We start from the raw sequence: 20,747 nt of genomic DNA on the forward strand, positions 1-20,747 counted from the left end.
CTGTGCAAGGTAAGCATCATATTTACATTATTTAATAAAATAAAACAAACTTGGCCAGCTGTGTATAAGAAAAGCACCATACTATCTCTCCAGTCACTAAATTGTACATTTTTAACATCATATGTAAAAAAATAATACAAGGCCAGAACGATAGCACAGCAGGTAGGGTGTTTGCCTTGTATGCGGCCAACCCAGGTTAGATTCCCAGCATCCTATATGGTCCCCCAAGTTTGCCAGGAGTAATTCTGAGTACAGTGCCAAGAATAACCTCTGAGCGCTGCCAGGTGTGGCCCAAAACTAAAAAAAAAAAAAAGCTTAGTTAAAAAAATGTGTTAATAGATGCTATATACTTCTAATTTTGATCCCAGAGTGCTGTTCTACCAACAACTCACAGCTCAGCTCAGCCTTTTGCAATTGGAGTAATCTCATAGACCTTGAGAAATAGCTCTTTTTTCTACCACTAGCCTTAGCACACCAAATTTCTTCTAGCTGAGACACATTCCACTTGCCTCTTTCCCTAGATATTTCCTGCCCATGTTTGGTTCTTCATGGGATTTTTTTTTTTTTCAGTGAATATTTCTTTTTGTTTGCTCAGGGTTTCTGGCTGTTGCACTCAGGGATCATTCCTGGTGAGGTTTGAGGGACCAGAGAGGATGTCAGGGATCAAACCCAGGTCAGGATCATGAAAGATCAGCACCCTATCCCATGCACTCTTTCTCTCTCCACTCTCTCCAGCCACTCCTGCCTTGCTCAGGGGTTATTCCTGGCTCTGTGCTCAGAAATCGCTTCTGGCAGGCTCGGGGGACCATATGAAATGCCAGGAATCGAACCTGGGTCCGTCCTGGGTCGGCCATGTGCAAGGTGCCCTACCGCTGTGCTGTCTCACCGCCCCCACCCCCCAATTTTTGTTTTGTTTTGTTTTTGGGTCACACCCGGCAGTGCTCAGGGGCTCTGTGCTCAGAAATCACCCCTGGCAGGCTCCGGGGACCATATGTGCTGCCGGGATTTGAAACACCATCCGTCCTGTGTTGGTTGCATGCAACCTTACCATTGTGCTATCACTCTGCCCCCCCCCCCAAATATTTTAACCTAGAAAGGTTGAAGAAGAAATGGAGAGAGAAAGGAGAGGGGAAGAGAGAAAGTGAATTATTTGTAAATTCTTTGTTAAAATACTCCCTTGTCAAAGACACTAGATGGTGTCTGATTGTAAAATCTTTTCCCCAGCACTTTGCTGTATTTAGGGGGAGGGATAACACACCAGGAAGTACTCAGGGGCCACTCCTGGCTCTGCACTTAGGGATTACTCCTGACCACCCTCTCAGGATCATATGCAGAACTGAGTATCAAACTGGGGTCAGTTGAATGCATGGCAAGTTCCACCTTAATATCAGTGCTACCTCTCCCACCCTGTTAACTCCTTTTTGTATTTTGGGCCATAGCCAGCAGTACTCTTGGCTCCACATTCAGTGGTCACTACTAGTGGAGCTCAGAGGTTGCCGGGTATAGAACCAGAGTCACATGCATAGTAAGCATCCTACCTGCTATTCTCTCTCTCTGGTCCTATTTACTCCAATTTTTTGTTTGTTTGTTTGTTTGTTTTGGCCAAACCCAGCGGTGCTCAGGGGTTACTCCAGGCTGTCTGCTGAGAAATAGCTCCTGGCAGGCACGGGGGACCATATGGGACGCCCAGATTTGAACCAACCACCTTAGGGTCGGTTGTTTGCAAGGCAAACACCGCTGTGCTATCTCTCTGGCCCCTATTTATTCCATTTTTAAATAACCCAAATTTTCTCTCCTTTTGAAGCTAAATAAGATTATTTCATTTCAGTGTTTTCTGCAGAATTACAGAGTAATTCCTGCAGAAAACTGTAGGTCTCAAATTTCTCAAGTATTATAATCTGAACTACTTTTTGGACACCTTGTTTCTTTATATAACATGCTTTTCATGTTCATGTTTTCTCAACTAGATTCTTCATGGGTCATCTTCACTTTTGTGTCTGACCAGCAATATTTAATAAGAACTTAATAAGTGTCAATTTAAAAACACCTCACTTTGATAGTCTTTCCAAAGTACATTCTCAGCCATTATCTCATTTGATCATTACATCAACACTGTGAGGTTGGAATAGCTAGAAATATGTTAATTCATCCCTTTGACAGATAAGGGACCTGAAGCTCAAGGTTACAGTTTGTCTGAAACTGAGCTGGAACAGACAATTGCCTATGAAAGTTTTCTCCAGTTTACATTCTGCTGTTCTTCCTCTGGCTATGCTATCCTTCTACTTGAAAGCATGCTGCTATCCCCCCCTTCAATCCTTTCCTGGGCATTTCAGAGCTGTTTAGTCAAGCTTTATAGGACCTTATTAGAAAACTTGACAAATTCAAGACACAAAATTTCAGTAGATTTTTGATAAGTTCTGAGTCACCAAAGCATGCTTGCTATTTTGTTCTCAGTGCCATTTGTTAGGGATATTATGCCTGGTATTTAATGATGCTGCACTACAGAGCTGAAGAAGCATAAATGATTTTTAAAAGCCTTAGAAAATGACAGCACTTAAATAGTAAGCATGAAAGGTAGCAGCTGACGAGATGACCAGGGATATAAAATTTCTGCACTGAATCACACTAAATTTCTCTCTCTATTGCTAGTAGAATTCTCTAGTTGGTACTAAAGGAAAATCTGAAATTCCTGTTCTTAGCCCACTTAGCCCTGAGACTAACATCTTTTCCTGACACCCCAGTTCTCTGATGCAGGAGTTTGATATTAGTCCAATTTACTTAACATATATATTTTAAAATAATTCATCTAATTAAATTCTAGAGAACATGGAGGCAGGGATTGGTTCACACCCAGCAATTTTTTTTAACATTTTTTTTCCTTTTTTTGGTTTTTGGGCCACACCTGGCGGTGCTCAGGGGTTACTCCTGGCTGTCTGCTCAGAAATAGCTCCTGGCTGGCACGGGGGACCATATGGGACACCAGGATTCGAACCAACCACCTTTGGTGCTGGATGGGCTGCTTGTAAGGCAAACGCTGCTGTGCTATCTCTCCGGGCCCCACACCCAGCAATTTTTAGGATTTTCTTCTGGTTCTGCAATCAGGAATCACTTTTGGCAGGGCTTAGGGAACCATATAGGGTGCTGGTGATGGAACACAGGTCAACTGTGGGCAAGGTGAGCGCCTAATCCATTGTAGTATCTCTCCAGCCTGATTGTAGTGAATGTTAAAGAAGACAGGAGTAGTCCAGATGCTGCTCCGACGCAGAGAAATGAAGAGACAGTCACTCAGGCAAAAGCTCAAGTGGGTTCTTTATTATGGCCGGCCAGGGTCCAATGCTCGTTCAGAACCGAACAGAGGCAAAGGGCCACGTGGCTTTCTTTGTTCATCCTTATATACCATAAGAAGGGGAGGGGGAGAGGGGTAGGGATGATTCCCTTATAAGGTCATAACATTCGCTTGAGACACTCTAGTAATACAGGTTCCTTATAAGGGCATGAGCTTAGGGTTGGTATAAACTTCCTTTTTAGGACAAAAAGGGTTAGATACAAAAAAGCAGGTATAAGCATAGAAAATTATACAGAATTCTGGTTACAAAACCTGACCTTTAAGTTCCATGAGTTACAGCAGTGGGGGCTGGTGTAACTAGTTGTTGATTTCCCTTTTCAGTTTCAAGACAAAACTTATAAATGGGAGAGGACTAAAGCATGTAGGATGCTTGTTCTGCCCGCAACTGACTTGGGTTTGATCCCTGGCACACTATATGGTCCCCTGAGCCCATCCAAAAGTGAATCCTAGTAAACCCGAGTAAAGCCAGGTGTTAAAAAGTTTGATCATCACCTTGAAAAAAGGGATTTGATGACCAAAACTAGAACAAGAGAGATAAATAATACAAGGGTTAGGTAGGGTCAAGACCCCTGTTAATCCAGATGAGGAGTTTTTGTTTGTTTTGGGTCACACCTGGCAGCGCTCAAGAGTTACTCCTGGTTCTACGCTCAGAAATCGCTCTTGGCAAGCTCAGGGGACCATATGGGATGCCGGGATTCGAACCACCATCCTTCTGCATGAAAGGCAAACATCCTACTTCTCCATGCCATCTTTCCGGCCCCCCAGATGAGGACTGACCCCAGAGCAAAGAGCCAAGAATACCCCTACGCACTCTCTCCACCCCAAACAATAATATAAAAACTCAGAAAATAATGGGGCCGGAGAAATAGCATGGAGGTAAGGTGTTTGCCTTTCATGCAGAAGGACCGTGGTTCGAATCCAGGCATCCTAAACGATCCCCTGTGCCTGCCAGGGGCGATTTTCTGAGCATAGAGCCAGGAGTAACCTCTGAGTGCTGCCGGGTGAGACCCAAAATAAATAAATAAATAAATAAACAAACAAAATAAAACAAAAAAATACTCAGAAAACAAAAGACGATAGCCAGACTGAGATCAAGTCCAGGTAAGAGGTCCAGAACTGTCCCTTCCTGTTTCTCTCCATGCCACCTCCTTACTTAGGTTGACACCAGGCCTTTTATTTAGGGGGTATACCCAGTCATTACTGATCAGGGGTTACTCCTGACAGCACACAGGACTTACTTCTGACTGGCTTGGGGGACCATATGGGAAGTTGGGAATGGAACCTTGGTGAACTACATCCAAGGCAAAACTCCCTACTATCCCTCTGGCCCCAAGTCTTACAGGGAGTCAGCAGCTCACACGTTTTGAATGTGGGTTGGAATTAAAATATGGGTCTGCAAGGCAAATGGAGGAATTCCAAGGTCAGTGAAGATCATCAGGTCACCACAGTTAGAGACCTGTTGTGGGACACTCTGTAGGGTGCCTCTAGGCCGGGCTTTCTTCCCTGTCCAGAAGAAGAGACTCTCCTTCTTTCCTGGTTACCATGCTACTAGGACTAGTTCCCTAAAACCTAGGGTACTGAAGACCACAAGGACCCCAGGTCCAGTCTCTGGCAGGTGGTGGGAGAAACAAGAGGTCAGGTTGCTGGGGCCAGAGGGCGCAGTGGGTCGGGGCGGGCAGGCCAGGAGTGGGTGGCTGGTCGGAGGCGCAGGCCGCCTCAGGGTCCGCAGGTTTACGGCTGGGAGCTGCTTCAGGCCTCGGCGCCTTCCATTTCCCGCGCTGGGCAAGGGCTATCCGAAATAGGTGCAGAGCAGGCAAGCAAAACCTTGGGCACACTGACTGACTCATCGGAAGCCCCTGATAACTAACAGTCGGAGATGGCTCCCAGTCTCCCCAAGTTGCCTCTCCGTGGAGCAAAGAAAGACTCCGCGCAGAAGCGGCTCATCCGCAGCCGGGACCGAGCCGGGGGACCAAAGGAGCGCCCGAACCACCCGAGGAGCGAGCGAGCGAGGGGCGGAGCCTTCGTTCCCGCCTCGCGAGGCCACGCCCCTCCACGAGAGTGACCACGCCTCTCGCGAGACCACGCCCCGCGCGAGATCACGTCGTGCCCGCGCGCCTTTTCGGACCTTTTCCTCTCAGTCCTGCGCCGCGCCTGCTTCCCTGCCCAGCGACGGGCCGCCCCGGCTAGAAGTTCTGGAGATCGTGTGCGGGTCCGACCGGAACCCGGGTGTAGACGCTGTGGCCCTCCCCGGCTCGGCCCGCCCCATCCCATCCCTTCTCGGCCCTCCTCGGGGAGCTGCAGTGAGCCCGCCGTGGGCAAGCAGGTCGGCTTCTGAGGGGCGGGCGGCGCGGCGCCGACGTCGGGGCGGGGCCACGAGGCTGTGGGCGTGGCTATGCGGGAGGGCGTGGCTTCCGCCAGCCTCGTTCTCGAGCCGCCCTCGCCCTTGGGGGATCCTTGACACTGCCTCGGCCCTAGACGGAGGGGGGAAAGTCGGCGCCGGGGAACCCGCTCCGCATTTTGATTCATCTCGGCCCTGGAAGGGTCACATCCTGTGAAAATACCTGTAAAATCAATTTAACGTTCAGCGCAGCGTGTAAAGACAGCTCTAAGAATTTCAAAGACGCCTGAGTCACCACATTTAAATGGTCGGGTCCCCGCAGCCGCGTTTTAACACGTCTGAGTGCAGAGGGTGGAGAGTTGAGCTTGATGGCCACCGCCGTTCACGGCCGCTTCACACGTTTGAAAAGGGTAAAAAAAGCAAAGCACCTTGAGGAACCTAAAGGGCAATTCTCCTGGAGAATGATGATTTTTTGTCAGCTTGTTTTTTGGGCCAGGCCATTTCCAGCGATGCCCCCCAGGGATCAGGGGGGAACCGTGTGGGATGCTGGAGATCCAATCCAGGTCAGCCCCAGGCTTGGCAAGAGCCCTCCCCACTGCACTATCACTATGGCTCCCACGCAACTGAGGATTTTTGTTTCTTTGTGTGTGTGTGTGTGTGTGTGTGTTCTTTTTGCACTTGGCAGTGCACAGGAGTTACTCCTGGCTCTGTGCTCAAAAAATCACTCCTGGCAGGCTCGGGGGACCATATGGGATGCTAGGGATCAAACCTGGGTTGGCTGCATGCAAAGCACTCTCTGTGCTGTCGCTCCGGCGATTAAAAAAAAATTTTTTTTTTAATGTGGGTCTCTCCAAACATTTGCAGACGCAGATTTACGATAAACAACTGTTAAAACATGGAGCTCATCTAAGTAGTGTCTTTTGTTGACATATCTATTGCATTAATCTTTTTTGGGGGGCCACAACCGCGGGTGCTCAATCCCTCGACTATGGGGTGTCAAGGGTTGAACCCAGGTCTGCCACGTGCAAGGCCAACACCCTACCTGCTTTAATATGGCTCCTGCCCCAGCATTATTAATTCTTGATTCTTAATGTCTCATCCAAGCAAGCATCATTGCCTCAGTTTTGTAGATGGCAAAAAGTTTGGTACCCAAAACAACAATTCTCTGAAATTCACACGGAAGTCACTACCGTCCTCTCCAGACCTTGTTACAAAACAAATGAGAAGTTACTTTGATGTCACTCATCAAACGGGGGAGTAAACCAAATGTTGTGTGAACATGAATTGTTAAATCATCATAACCTTCCTTGTCTGTTCTGCTTGGGGAGGCTCAGCTGCCCTTTGATACCCGAAGAGAGGAGAAGGTGCAGCTACTTAGGTGGAAAATGGTGAAATGATGTCAAGAATGAGTTTATCACTAGTCTGAGCTAGGTCGCTTTTTTTTCATTTAATTTTTGTTTGTTTGTTTTTGGGTCACACCCAGCAGCGCTCAGGGGTTCCTCCTGGCTCTACACTTAGAAATCGCTCCTGGCAGGCTCGGGGGACCATATGGGATGCCAGGATTCGAACCACTGTCCTTCTGCATGCGAGGCAAATGCTCTACCTCCATGCTATCTCTCCGGCCCACCTAGGTTGCTTTTTAATGCCCTAAGGTGGTGATGTCATTCTGTGCTTACACTGAACTCAAGGTTTCTGGCAGAAAACCTGGACAGCTCCAGTCTTAGCCTCAGCGCTTTAACTCCACCTTTCTAGGTTGCTCTTGTCACCAACTTCTCTGTGAGTCTTTCCGTGAAGTGCACCTGACTAATGCTCTTAGATGAAAATCAGTCATTGTTCAAGCATGGAATGATTCGTCACTCTTGAGGGATGATTCTAGGGTTAATGATCAAAAACTACCAATAGATCTAAAATGAACGGACAAGTTAAACACAAGAAACGATTGTGTAATTTCATAGGGAGGACACACTTTGATTTTAACTCCTTTCCTCTAGTTCATAACTATGAAACAACAGCTTGGTTTTTTTTTGGGGGGGTGTTGGTGATGAAAGTTACTCTTGGATCTGTGCTCAAGAAGTACTCTTGGTGGTAGACCCCTCCTTTTTCCCCTCCCAGGATGCTGTGCACCACACACACATACACACACACACCACATACCACACACACACACACACACACTCTGGGATACTGAGCACCACATGCACATATTCTCTTTCTCTCTCTCTCTCTCCCTCCTCTTTCTTCCCTCCCCCCAGCCAGGGTATAGCTCATACACAAAAAAAGATCTTACCCGATGGGATGGGGAGATGTGACATAGTTCTATCCTATAAGAGAATTCCTGAGATTCCTTCCCAGCTTGTAGACAGCATAACTTTTATGCACTAGGTAACACCCAGAGGTGCTTGAGGACCATTTGGTGCCAGGGGTTGAACTTGACTCTTTGTGCATACTAGGCATTTCCTCCGAACCCTCAGGTATTTCCCAATCTAACAGCAGAAATTTGAACTCAAGAATGTAGTTTCTGCTGGAACAACTACTCAGTTTTTTGTTTTCTTCTCTTTCACTTGGTCCACAGATAAGACTCAAGAAAGCCAAATGGCATCTGGGGATTTCTGCCTACCTGGGGAAGGGTCAGAAATACTTCAACAAGGTAAGTAAGGCATGCTTTACCACTGAGCCATGTCCCCACCTGGCTACTTCATTTTATTTCTAGAGATACACCACTCAAATTTTACTTTGGGGGGATTTGGGCCACACCTGGTGGTATTCAGCTTACTACTGACTCTGTACTCAGAAATCGCTCCTGGCAGGCTCGAGGGACCATATGGGATTCTAGGGATTGAACCTGGATCTGTCTCTGGTTGGCCACATGTGAGACAAAAACTTGACCTGCTGTGCTTTCACTCTGGTCCTCCCTCACAAATTTTCATATGGAATTAGTACATCTGGAGTGGGAGGGAAAAACATGTAAAGTGCCAACTTCAAATATACTAATTCCATATATACTAATTTCATATGGCTCAGAAGATTCTGGATACTGTGGTAATTCCTACTAAAGGATCCCATACTCTTTCTTTTTTGCCTGTGGGGACCTCCCACATCTTGCATCTTGCAGGCTTTTGCTATTGATGCCAGACCTGGCAGTACAAATTCAGTGCTAGGTTTCAGTAATTTCCATGTTCAGAGCTGTTCTCCATGATGGTAGGGACCAATAGGATTTTATTAGGCAGTGTTGGGATGGGGACCAAATTTGAGTGCTTTGGACATACAAGGCACATAATTTGGGCATGTTTGTTGGCACACATTCGCACACATGTAGTATTTTGGGCCCACACTCAGTGGTGCTCAGGACCACATGGGGCCAAGAAATGCACCTGGGCCTCTTGCATGCAAAGCATGCACCCATTCTTTTTTGTTTGTTTGTTTGTTTTTGGGCCACACCCAGTGGTGCTCAGGGGTTACTCCTGGCTATCTGCTCAGAAATAGCTCCTGGCAGGCATGGGGAACCACATGAGACGCTGGGATTCTAACCAACCACCTTAGGTCCTGGATTGGCTGCTTGCAAGGTAAACACCACTGTGCTATCTCTCCGGCCCCAAAGCATGCACCCATTCTATTGAGCTATCTCGTTGCACTCTTCCCCACTACACGTGTGTGTGTGTGTGTGTGTGTGTGTGTGTGTGTGTGTGATCTCTTTGAGTTTTAATATATGTGCTGCCAAAGTGAGCACCAAGACCCCATTCTTGATCAGTAGTCTCATTGATCAGACAAGTAATTGGTTATTTTTAATATTGTTCGGAGAATGTATTTGTAGATAGTAACTTTTGTTTTCAGCGGTTAAGGCAATAATACAGTAGGTAAAATGTTTGCCTTGCATGAAGGCATCTTTGGTTTGATCCCTGGCATCCCATGTGGTCCCTTGAAACACACCGGGAGTGATTCCTGAGCACTACTGGTTTGTGACACACACCCCTCCCCAAATTTATATTTTTCAGTAGATTTACTGACTCTTTTAACAAATGCTTAGGGTCAGGGCCGGAGAGATAGCATGGGTAGGGCATTTGCCTTGCATGCAGAAGGGTGGTGGTTCAAATCTCAGCATCCCATATGGTCCCCCGAGCCTGCCAGGAGCAATTTCTGAGCGTACAGCCAGGAGTAACTCCTGAGAGCTGCCGGGTGTGACACCAAAATCAAAAACAAAAAAGCTTAGGGTTCTTTTTGTTTGTTTGTTTTTTGGGTCACACCTGGCAGTGCTCAGGAGTTAACTATCCTGGCTCTCGGCTCAGAAATCACTCCTGGCAGGCTTGCGGAACCATATAGGATGCCGACGTTTGAATCACTGCCTTTCTGCATGCAAGGCAAATGCCCTACCTCCTGCCATCAACGTTTGAATCACTGCCTTTCTGCATGCAAGGCAAATGCCCTACCTCCTGCCATCTCTCTGGCCCCTTAGGGGTTTTTATTTGTTTGTTTGGGGGTCACATCCAGCGGCTGCGCTCAGAGGTTACTCCTGGCTTTGTGCTCAGAAATCGCTCCTGGTAGGCTCAGAGGACCCTATGGGATGCTGGAAATTGAACCTGGGTCCTTTCTGGGTCAGCTGTGTGCAAGGCAAATGCCCTACCCCTGTGCTATCTCTCCGGTCCTAAACTAAGGGTTCTTTTAAAAGTTTGTATGAGGATAAAAAATATATTCTATTATATAAAGTAAAGGCCCATATCTTTTCTTCTCTTTTTATCTCTTATGGGGGATATGCCTTTCAGTGTGCAGCAAACAGCTTCCTCCATGTAACCTGAGTGAAGAGGATCTGTTGCAGAACCCACACTTTAGTAAACTGCTGCAGAGTCTCTCACAGCATGTGGATGAAAGTGGCTTAAGCCTCACATTGGCCAAGGACCAGGCTCAGGTAAGGCCTTGGTTTGAAAAAGGATGACAGGCAGAAGGAAAAAGCGAGAGAGCAAGATTCCTACCCAGTATTTATTTTGTTTGCTAGGCATGGAAGGAACTTCGACTGCATAAGACAACATGGTTGAGGTCTGAGATTTTACAGAGAGTCATTCAAGAGCTGCTCATAGATTACTACGTGAAGATACAAGACACAAATTTAACTTCTGAGGAGAAAAAGGTGATCAGAAAAGAACAGTAACTGGTTACTGGCTACTGGACTGATTAGGCCAATTCTGCCTTCATCCGATTTTATTGTCCTAATTATCAAAACACAGTGCACTGTCATAGGGGAAGGTAGTGAGTGTGTTGTTAGGGCTCAGGAAAGAAAGTTGATGGGCAAGGGCACTGACAGCTGAAAGTTTTCTGAAGGGGGGGGGTGGCATGTGTGAGGATTTTGCAAAATGGGTGAAGAACTGAAATGTGAGGAGAGAGGAAGTGGAGTAAGAGTTTTATAACCTCTTGGTGTTATTTGTTCTTCCTCAGTTTCATGACACTCTTGAACAGAGGCTACTTGTAACTGAACTGACCCAGCTCTTAGGTCCTAGTCAGGATAAGGAAAAGCCTTCCCTGCTTGGACTGGAGAAAGAGGACCTTCTGGGCCTCATGCCCCCCTCACAGGTGAGAGGATGTGTGTGTGTGTGTGTGTGTGTGTGTGTGTGTGTGTGTGTGTGTGTGAGGGTGTGTGTGTGTGTGTGTGTGTGTGTGTGTGTGTGTGTGTGTGTGTCTGGGCCTCATGCCCCCTCACAGCTGTGGGGTGTGTGTGTATGTGTGCCTCGTGTGTGTGTGTGTGTGTGTGTGTGTGTGTGTTTGTGTGTAGATTAATTTTTCCATATATTTAAACACATTTTAGTTTGGGGTATGTGTGTGTGTGTGTGTGTGTGTAGATTAATTTTTCCATATATTTAAACACATTTTAGTTTGATTTTGTTTTTGCTTGCCTTAATACAGCCTATCCAGATTCAGTCCTTGGTACCACATATAATCTTTGGGCATAGTTGGCCCAGACCCTTTCCGCCACCCACAAAAAACTTTCATTGCTTTTGTTAAAATGTTATGCACTTGTGGTGATCACACTCAAAAATTACATCTTAAAATATCATGTCCAACTTGACATAATGGTATATGCCCTCATAGTGTATAGAAAGGATGATACATTTGCTTAATGTATTTAGGATTTTTTTTAAGTCATTAAATCTAAATAAGATGTTATGTCCTCAATCAGCATAGTGTCAAACACATAATACATATTGTTACTATTTTGTTGTTTTGTTTGTTTTGGTTTATGGGCCACACCTCAGGTTTTTATGGCCAACCTCAGGGCACTCAGGTTATCCCTGGCTCTGTGCTTAGGAATTACTCCTGGCAGGCTCGGGGGACCATATGGAATGCCAGGGATCGAACCTCAGTCATCCACATGCAAGGCAAGCACCCTACCTGCTATGTTAACGCTCTGGTCCCTGCATAGTGTTATTATCTCAGTTGAAACCATCACTAAGATTCTTTTGTATGAATGTGGGATGATTTGCCTACCCTTATTGATATTAAGAGTATTTTCAGGGCCAGAGTGATAGAATAATTGGTAGGATGCTTGCCTTGCTGACCTGGTTTTGATCCCAGCATTTGGTATCCCAGGAAGAGTAATCTGAGTGCAGAGCCAGGAGTGACTGCTGAGCCCCATTGGATGTGTCTCTCCTCAAAATGATAAGAGTATTTCCACAATTTTACTGTTATAAACTAAACTGATAGAGTTCAAAGTTCTATTATGCATCCTTTGCATGTGGGAGGTTGAGAGACTGTCACCTTCTCCCACCCGTACCTCATTGTTCTCTGAGAAGCATCAGAAGAAACCCCTGAAAATTGAGCTGGTAGTAGCCCCTGTTTACTGCCAGATATGGCCCCAAAACAAAATAAATAAAAGAAAGAATGCACACTAATAGCAATAAATCCTGTTTTTCTTCTTTTGCTTATTTAGAATCAATCCTTTTTTAAAATTTTTATTTATTTTTATTTATTAATTTTATTATTTTATTTTATTAATTTTTTATTGTATATGTCTTTGTTCTTCTATAATTATTTCCAATGTCTTTTTATGAGGTGGACTTTGTGGAGGGGTTTGCCCCTATCTGGAAGCACTTAAGGCTGCTCCAGGCCCTGTGCTCAGGGGTTGGTGCTTAGGGACCCTGTGGAGCCAGGGATCAAAGCTGGGCCTCCCACATGCAAGATGCAGTCTCTGATTCATCCCTGCTGTGGAAATGTTGGCTCAGAAGGCATACATAGAACATATTGCTACAGATTGCCAAAATGCTCTTTAGTAAGATGACTGCAGAGCTCCTATTTCTCCCCTTTTGCCTATCTGGAATCCTGATTTTATTTTATTCTTTGCTTATCATTGAAATTATGATCACCATGTATTGATTGCATCTTCTAGATTTTGTTTTCATTTCTCTTTTTGGGCCACACCCAGTGGTACTCAGGGGTTATCCCTGATTTTACATTTAGGAATTACTGGGGCCGGAGAGATAGCATGGAGGGTAAGGCATTTGCCTTTCATGCAGAAGGTCATTGGTTTGAATCCTGGCGTCCCATATGGTCCCCCGAGCCTGCCAGGAGCGATTTCTGAGCATAGAGCCAGGAGTGACCAAAACAAACAAACAAAAAACAAACATACAAACATTTAGGAATTATTTCTCGAAGTGCTCGGATGACCCTATGGGATGCCAGGGGTTTAATCCAGGTCAGCAGCATGTAAGGCAAGTGATCTACCTGTTGTATTATCTCTATCTTCTGTTTTTTCTTTGAGAGAGAAGAGTCATTTGAGCCACATCCAGTGGTGCTCAGGAGTTACTTTTGCTCATTTTTGGTGGTGCATGGGGGACCTTATGCAGGGCTAGAGACTAAGCCAGGATCAGCTGTGTACAAAGCAAATGCTTTAACCACTGTACATCTCCTGGCCCTGTACCTTCCTGTTCCAAGAGTTTATTTGTATCTCTTGACTGCATCTGTAGGATTTTGTGTGGATGAGAGCTCAGCTTCTGCCTGGAGTGGAGGATCAGCTCAAGAAGAAATGTTTCACTCTTCTTTGCTACCATAACCCCAGCACAGGTAGGTGCAGCTCTCTGATTTCTGTTCACAGCTGGCCTTCAAGTGCTTGACCTGATCTTCTGAGTTTAATGTATTTAGATTTTATTTATTTATTTATTAGTTCTGGGTGATACCTGGTGGTGCTCACAAGTTACTCCTGGCTCTGCTCAGGGACCACTCCTAGCAGGGCTAGTAGAGATCATATGGGGTACCAGGGATTGAACCCGGGTCAGTCACGTAAGAGGCAAGTGCTCTACCCACCTGAACTATCTCTCTGGCCCCAATGCATTTGATTTTTAGGTTTGGAATCAAAGCTGGGAAACTTGGGCAATGCTAGTTTGTTTTCTTGCTGATGGAATAAAGTAATATTTTGTCAGGATGCCTTTTATCAGTGTGGTGCCACGTGACAGTGTCCCCTTGCTGCACAGCAGAATAAGTTCCATCTCAGGAGAGCAGAACAGAATAGTGAAGAGTTTAGTCTAATAAATCCCCACAAACAGATTCTTATGATTTAAGAATAAAGGGTTTTCTCTTCAAATCCATGTTCTCCCTTGAACATGTATCTTATTTGCTTGTCTCCATGTCTCTTTACTTGTTTTTTTCCACTGTGGAGAAACCCATGTTCTCTCTCTCTCTCTTTTTTTTTTTTTTTTTGGTTTTTGGGCCACACCCGTTTGACGCTCAGGGGTTATTCCTGGCTATGTGCTCAGAAATCGCCCCTGGCTTGGGGGGACCATATGGGACGCCGGGGGATCGAACCTCGGTCCGTTCCTTGGCTAACACTTGTAAGGCAGTCACCTTACCTCTAGTGCCACCTTCCCGGCCCCAAAGAGTTATTTGATTCCTACTGTGTGCTTTAGCACACGGTAGACTTTGTGACTTTCTCTGTTTTGTTTTGTTTTTGTTTTTTTAGTTTTTGGGTCACAACCGGCAGTGCTCAGGGGTTACTCCTGGCTGTCTGCTCAGAAATAGCTCCTGGCAGGCACGGGGGACCCATATGGGACACCGGGATTCGAACCAACCACCTTTGGTCCTGTATCGGCTGCTTGCAAGGCAAACACCGCTGTGCTATCTCTCCGGGCCCACTCTTTCTTTTTTTTGGGGGGGGGGGGAGGGTATGCCCAGTGGTGCTCAGGGGTTGCTCCTGGCTCTGTGCTCAGAAATCGCTTCTGGCAGGCTTGGAGGACCATATGGGATGCCGGGAATCAAACTGGGGTTCATCCAGGGTTGGCTGCATGCAAGGCAAATGTCCTACTGCTGTGCTATCGCTCCAGCCTCCTTTTACTCTCTTAAACACTTATTTCCTTTCTTTCCTTGTACATATTTCTAAACAAGTTTTATTCAAGAAAAACTATTTTGCTGGGCTGGAGTGGTACCACAGCAGGAGAGCACTTGCCTTGCACATGGCCAACCCAGGTTCAATCCTCGGCATCCTATCTGGTCTTCCAAGCCTGCCAGGAGTATTTTCTGAACAGAGTCAGGAGTAACCCCTGAGCACCACTGGTCATGCCCAAAATCAAAAACAAAAATTTGCTTTACTTAAATAAAGAACACAATGAATTAAAGGTAATAGTGAAGAGAATTTCATCATGAGAATTGGGCCATCTTTTTTTTTTTTTTTTTTTTTTTGGTTTTTGGGCCACACCAGCGGTGCTCGGGGGTTACTCCTGGCTGTCTGCTCAGAAATAGCTCCTGGCAGGCACGGGGAACCATATGGGACACCGGGATTTGAACCAATCACCTTTGGTCCTGGATCGGCTGCTTGCAAGGCAAACGCCGCTGTGCTATCTCTCCGGGCCCAAGAATTGGGCCATGTTAACAAGCTGGTAGAAGACAGGATGCACACAGCTTGATGCATAGGGGCAGAAGGGGCTTCAGAAGGGTATGGTGACTGGGTTTTTTTCTATCCATTGTTCTGTGTGTTTACCTAGATTCAGACAGTGAAATGCTGAAGGCAGCCAAGGTGTGTAAACTGGCAGAAGCCCTGGTAGATGAGAAGCAGCAGTATGAGGATGCCAGGAGTCAGCAGAAGGAGCAGATGGTGCTGCTGGAGAAGAAGAGTGCCACCTACTCTGAGGTGTGCTGAGCAGAGGGCTGGCATTGGCCTCATACCTTGTCCCAGGAGTGCATTGTGGGCACATGGATATCAGATCTGCCTTTTCTTCTGTATTTTATTCATTCCCTTTTCCTGCTCTGTTTCCTTTTGGGGGTGGTTCAGGTGCTTCTTCGTTGCCTGGCCTTGCTGCAGAGACTGCTTCAGGAGCACCGGCTAAAGACACAGTCTGAGCTGGACCACATCAACGCCCAGTACCTGGAGGTCAAATGCACTGCCATGGTCCTGAAGCTGAGGTGAACTTTTTTGGCTTTTATTGGACCTGAGGGATGCTGTCTCATGTCTCATGTACTATCTAATCCCTCCCCTCAACTTCCTTAAATCATCACTTTTGTTGGGGGAATGATTTGGTCTTAGGGCCTCAACTGGCAGTATATGGGGAAATCTTTGGTGCCAGGATTGCCCCTGATGGTACTGCATGTATTCTAGCCCTCTCAGTTTTGTCTCTGGAACCACCTCCCAAATTCTTTTTTCTCCATTCTGCTAGGCATGTGTGGGTGTTCAATAAAAGTTATATAGCAGTATAGCCTTTGTATTATCCAAAAGCTTTCAGCATTCTTGAGTTTTTAATTTTACTTTTTTTTTTTTTTTTTAAGAGTGTAGAAAAGTTTATTAGAAAGTAAAGACAAGGGAAAGGAACTCCCCACATGGGGAGGAACTTAGTATAAAACTAAGTTCTACTTGTTTCTTTTGTTGTTTTTTTTTTTTTGTTTTTATTTTTGTTTTTGGACTACACTGGCTCTGTGCTCAGAAATCACTCCTGGCATAGGGCTGGAGAGATAGCATGGAGGTAGGGTAGGGCATTTGCGTTGCATGCAGAAGGATGATAGTTTGAATCCTGGCATCCCATATAGTCCCCTGAGCCTGCCAGGAGTGATTTCTGAGCATAGACCCAGGAGTAACCCCTGAGCGCTGCTGGGTATGACCCCAAAACCAAGAAAAAGTAAAAGAAAGAAATTGCTCCTGGCAGGCTCAGGAGCCAGCCCTACTTTACTTGTTTTTTATGTTTTTGCAGTGTTAGGGATCAAATTCACTCTTGGAATTGCTAGGGACCATCAAACCAGCACATCTTGCATGCAAAACATCTGCTCAGCCAATGGAGCTATCTCTAGCCCCCATTTACTTACTTTTTTTTTTTTTTTTTTTTTTTTTTTTTAGTTTTTGGGTCACACCCAGCGGTGCTTAGGGGTTACTCCTGGCTGTCTGCTCAGAAATAGCTCCTGGCAGGCACGGGGACCATATGGGACACCGGGATTCGAACCAACCACCTTTGGTCCTGGATTGGCTGCTTGCAAGGCAAACGCCGCTGTGCTATCTCTCCGGGCCCCCCATTTACTTACTTATTTGGGGTTTTTTGACACCCAGCAGTGCTCAGAGGACACTCCTGAATTAATCCAGGAATTACTCCTGGATGTGCTGGAGGACCACGTGGGATGCTAGGGCTAGAACCCCAGTCAGCAACATGAAAAGAAAAACACCCTCCCCGATGTACTATCTCTCTGGCCCCTCTAGAGCAGGGGTCCCAAAACCCGAAGGCCGTTTGCGGCCCTCCGTACAACATTTTGTGGCCTGGGGCCAGCCTTCAGATATCACAGTATTTGTGATTATTCACTTACCGAATAATCACAATAAAAATCACATAGTAGGGCCGGGCGGTGGCGCAAGAGGTAAGGTGCCTGCCTTGCCTGCGTTAGCCTTGGACGGACCGCGGTTCGATCCCCCGGTGTCCCATATGGTCCACCAAGCCAGGAGCGACTTCTGAGCGCATAGCCAGGAGTAACCCCTGAGCTTTACCGGGTGTGGCCCAAAAACCAAAAAAAAAAAAATCGCATAGTAGGGACCGGAGAGATAGCAAGGAGGTAGGGCATTTGCCTTTCATGCAGAAGGTCATTGGTTCAAATCCCAGCATCCCATATGGTCCCCTGAGCCTGCCAGGAGCGATTTCTGAGCATAGAGCCAGGAGTAACCCCTGAGCACTGCCAGGTGTGACCCAAAAACCAAAAACAAAACAAAACAAAAAAATCGCATTAGTAAGAAAAAAATTGCATTAAACATTCGCATACGGGCCCGGAGAGATAGCACAGCAGCGTTTGCCTTTGCAAGCAGCCGATTCAGGACCAAAGGTGGTTGGTTCGAATCCCGGTGTCCCATATGGTCCCCCGTGCCTGCCAGGAGCTATTTCTGAGCAGATAGCCAGGAGTAACCCCTGAGCACCGCCGGGTGTGGCCCAAAAAAAAAAAAAAAAAAAAACATTCGCATACCCCGAGCAGTTCCGTTTGGGGTATGCAAATGTTTAATGCAATTTTTTGCAATTTTTTTTCTTACTAATGCAATGTTTTATTGCAAATATTCGGTAAGCGAAATCTCTTAAGCGGCCCTGCCTCACCCCGACTTTGCCTGCTGCGGCCCCCAGGTAAATTGAGTTTGAGACCCCTGCTCTAGAGGCCATGCTTAGAGGTGCTTGAGGGCTACCTAGAATAACATCTGGCTGTACTTGGAGGTTATTAAGTTGGGGATTGAACTTGACCCTGAACTTGCTGAACATGCTTTCTACCACTTGAGCTGTCTTGCTGGTTCCAAATATTTCATTCCAAGTCTCCTGAAATAGCATCCTTCTTGTGAAATGCATTGTTCAGAAGTTTGATGTGATCATGTTTCTTCTTGCCTACTTAGTCTCCACCCAAGCATGGGCAGGCACCATGCCCCAGTCCTAATTGCTGCTATTGGTATCCTTGGCTTGACATTTTTTTCTTTCCTCTGTCAGGATGGAAGAGCTAAAGATTTTGTGTGACACTTACACTCCTGAGAAAGTTGAAGTTCATCGTCTCATTCGGTGAGAATTGTAAAGCCTGGCACAACTATTCAAATCCAATTCCCACATTCTACAAACGAGCTGTGTGTGTGTATGTGTAGTGTCTACAGTGTGTGTGTGTGTGTGTGTGTGTGTGTGTGTGTGTGTGTGTGTTCATCGTCTCATTCGGTTAGAATTGTAAAGCCTGGCACAACTATTCAAATCTAGTTCCCACATTCTGCAAACGAAGTGTGTGTGTGTGTGTGTGTGTGTGTGTGTGTGTGTGTGTGTGTGTGTGTGTGTGTGTGTGTGTGTAGTGTCTACACTCAGTGATGATACTCAGGGCATACACCTGGCTCTGCATTCATAGATTACTCCTGGCAATATCCAGGAGTCTTAGGGGATGCAGGGATTAAATCTAGGTTGAACATGTGCAAGGCAAGCATCCATCCTAATATACTATCGCTCTGACTTTAATGGCTCATTTTAGAGAGCTTCTCATCCTGCTTAGGGAAAAGCAAGATCTTCATGTTACTTTCTGTGTCTGGTCTCTTAGGGACCGTCTGAAGGGGGCGATTCACCTACAAGAGCAGGATATGGAGAAGTCCCAACAGGTCCTGAACACCTATGAGGTCCTTGGGGAGGAGTTTGACAGACTGGTAAAAGAGTACTCACAACTCAAGCAGACAACTGAAAACAAGCGTTGGATGCTTCAGGAATTTAACAAGGCCTACAGTTGAGCATGGGAACCAGAGGAGGTGCTTCTTCAGAGCTGCCAGTCCCTTCTCTTCCTGCTAACAGGTCCACCACTCTGAGGCCATCTCTATAGGGAAGGGGAATATGGAAAAGTAGTTTGAAAAACTACAAGCGTTTAGGCACTTTCTTAATTTTGTTGTTTTAGGGCCATATCTAGCAAAGCGCGGATTACACCTGGCTCTGCAGTCAGGAATCACTCCTGGTGATATTCAGGGGACCATATGGAATGCCAGGGATCAAACCCAGGGCAGCCATGTGCATAGCAAGCACCCTACTGCTGTATTATCTCTCTGGTTCCACCTTGATTTTTCCTTCAGTTTTCACAGTGACTGAGTTTCTTCTGTAAAATGCAACCAGATGATGTCGTTTTATTTGGTTTGATGTTTTGGGGTCATACTTAAAGATATTCAAGAATTACTCCTCTGCACTCAGGGATCATTCTTGGTGAGCTTGGAGGACCACATAGGATGCTGGGGGTTGAACCCTGATCAGCTACGTGCAAGGCAAGCACTCTACCTATATCCTGGCCCCCAGGTGATAAAGTTTTATATATAGCAAATTGTTCGTGTCAGCCCGTCACACTTGATTATTTCCTGAATAAAGTGATGATGTCATTTTAGTCATTTTAGCATTTTAGTCATTTTCCGTTTTTTGTTTGTTTTTGGATCACACTCAGTGGTGCTCAGGACTTCCTCCTGGAGGGGGCCTAATGGGGTGTCAGGGTTGAATCTGGCTCAGCCAAATGCAAGACAAGCGTCCTGCATACTGTACAATTGCTTCTGCCCTAGTCATTTTCCTTTCAATAGTGATCAAGAATATTGAGGGTTCTGTGGGTAACAGGAGGACCTGAGTGGCTGCAGCAGAGATAGCTGAATGCTAAGAACTAAGGTAGAAGTGCCAGCCTGCATACTTGGAGCCAGCAGTGGATGTAGTCTGGACATCCTCTGGAAGAATTTCTCCCCAGAGGAGGGGTGGAAGCTAAGGGTACAGGGTACCATTGTGTCACATGGCTACTGGGAAGTTATGATGAGAGAGCCTACCACAGGTTTTATTTTAAAATGAACACAAGCTGTCTGAACTGGTTCCTTCTGATGTGCCCTAAGGGTGACTTCCTGAAAACAGTGGGTAGGAGGAGGTGAAACTGAGGACCCGAGCTCTACTGTCTTCTTGGTTTAGAATGAGGCAGGGCCCTGGCTGGTATCCATGATGAGCTTAGTGAAGAACTGGGGGGGGAGGTGTGTGTGTGTGTCAGAGGTCAGTGTCTCTACTCTTTTTTTTTTTGGGGGGGGGGGTCACATCTGGCAGTGCTCAGGGGTTCCTCCTGGCTCTACGCTCAGAAATCGCTCCTGGCAGGTTCGAAGGACCATATGGGATGCCGGGA

General features: G+C 46.2%; 1 protein-coding gene across 1 annotated transcript; it reads left to right on the forward strand.

Moving 5' to 3' along the window:
• The first annotated feature begins 8,259 nt into the window (after window positions 1-8,259).
• Window positions 8,260-19,735, forward strand: HAUS4 (HAUS augmin like complex subunit 4). The gene is made up of 9 exons (XM_049768635.1): window positions 8,260-8,331; window positions 10,442-10,584; window positions 10,672-10,803; window positions 11,109-11,243; window positions 13,631-13,727; window positions 15,638-15,783; window positions 15,925-16,055; window positions 18,584-18,652; window positions 19,167-19,735. The coding sequence occupies exons 1-9, from the start codon at window positions 8,277-8,279 to the stop codon at window positions 19,348-19,350; spliced, it is 1,092 nt and encodes a 363-aa protein (XP_049624592.1). The 5' UTR covers window positions 8,260-8,276; the 3' UTR covers window positions 19,351-19,735.
• The last annotated feature ends 1,012 nt before the right edge of the window (window positions 19,736-20,747 follow it).

This window comes from Suncus etruscus, chromosome 2, assembly GCF_024139225.1.
Source record: "Suncus etruscus isolate mSunEtr1 chromosome 2, mSunEtr1.pri.cur, whole genome shotgun sequence".
NCBI lineage: Eukaryota > Metazoa > Chordata > Mammalia > Eulipotyphla > Soricidae > Suncus > Suncus etruscus.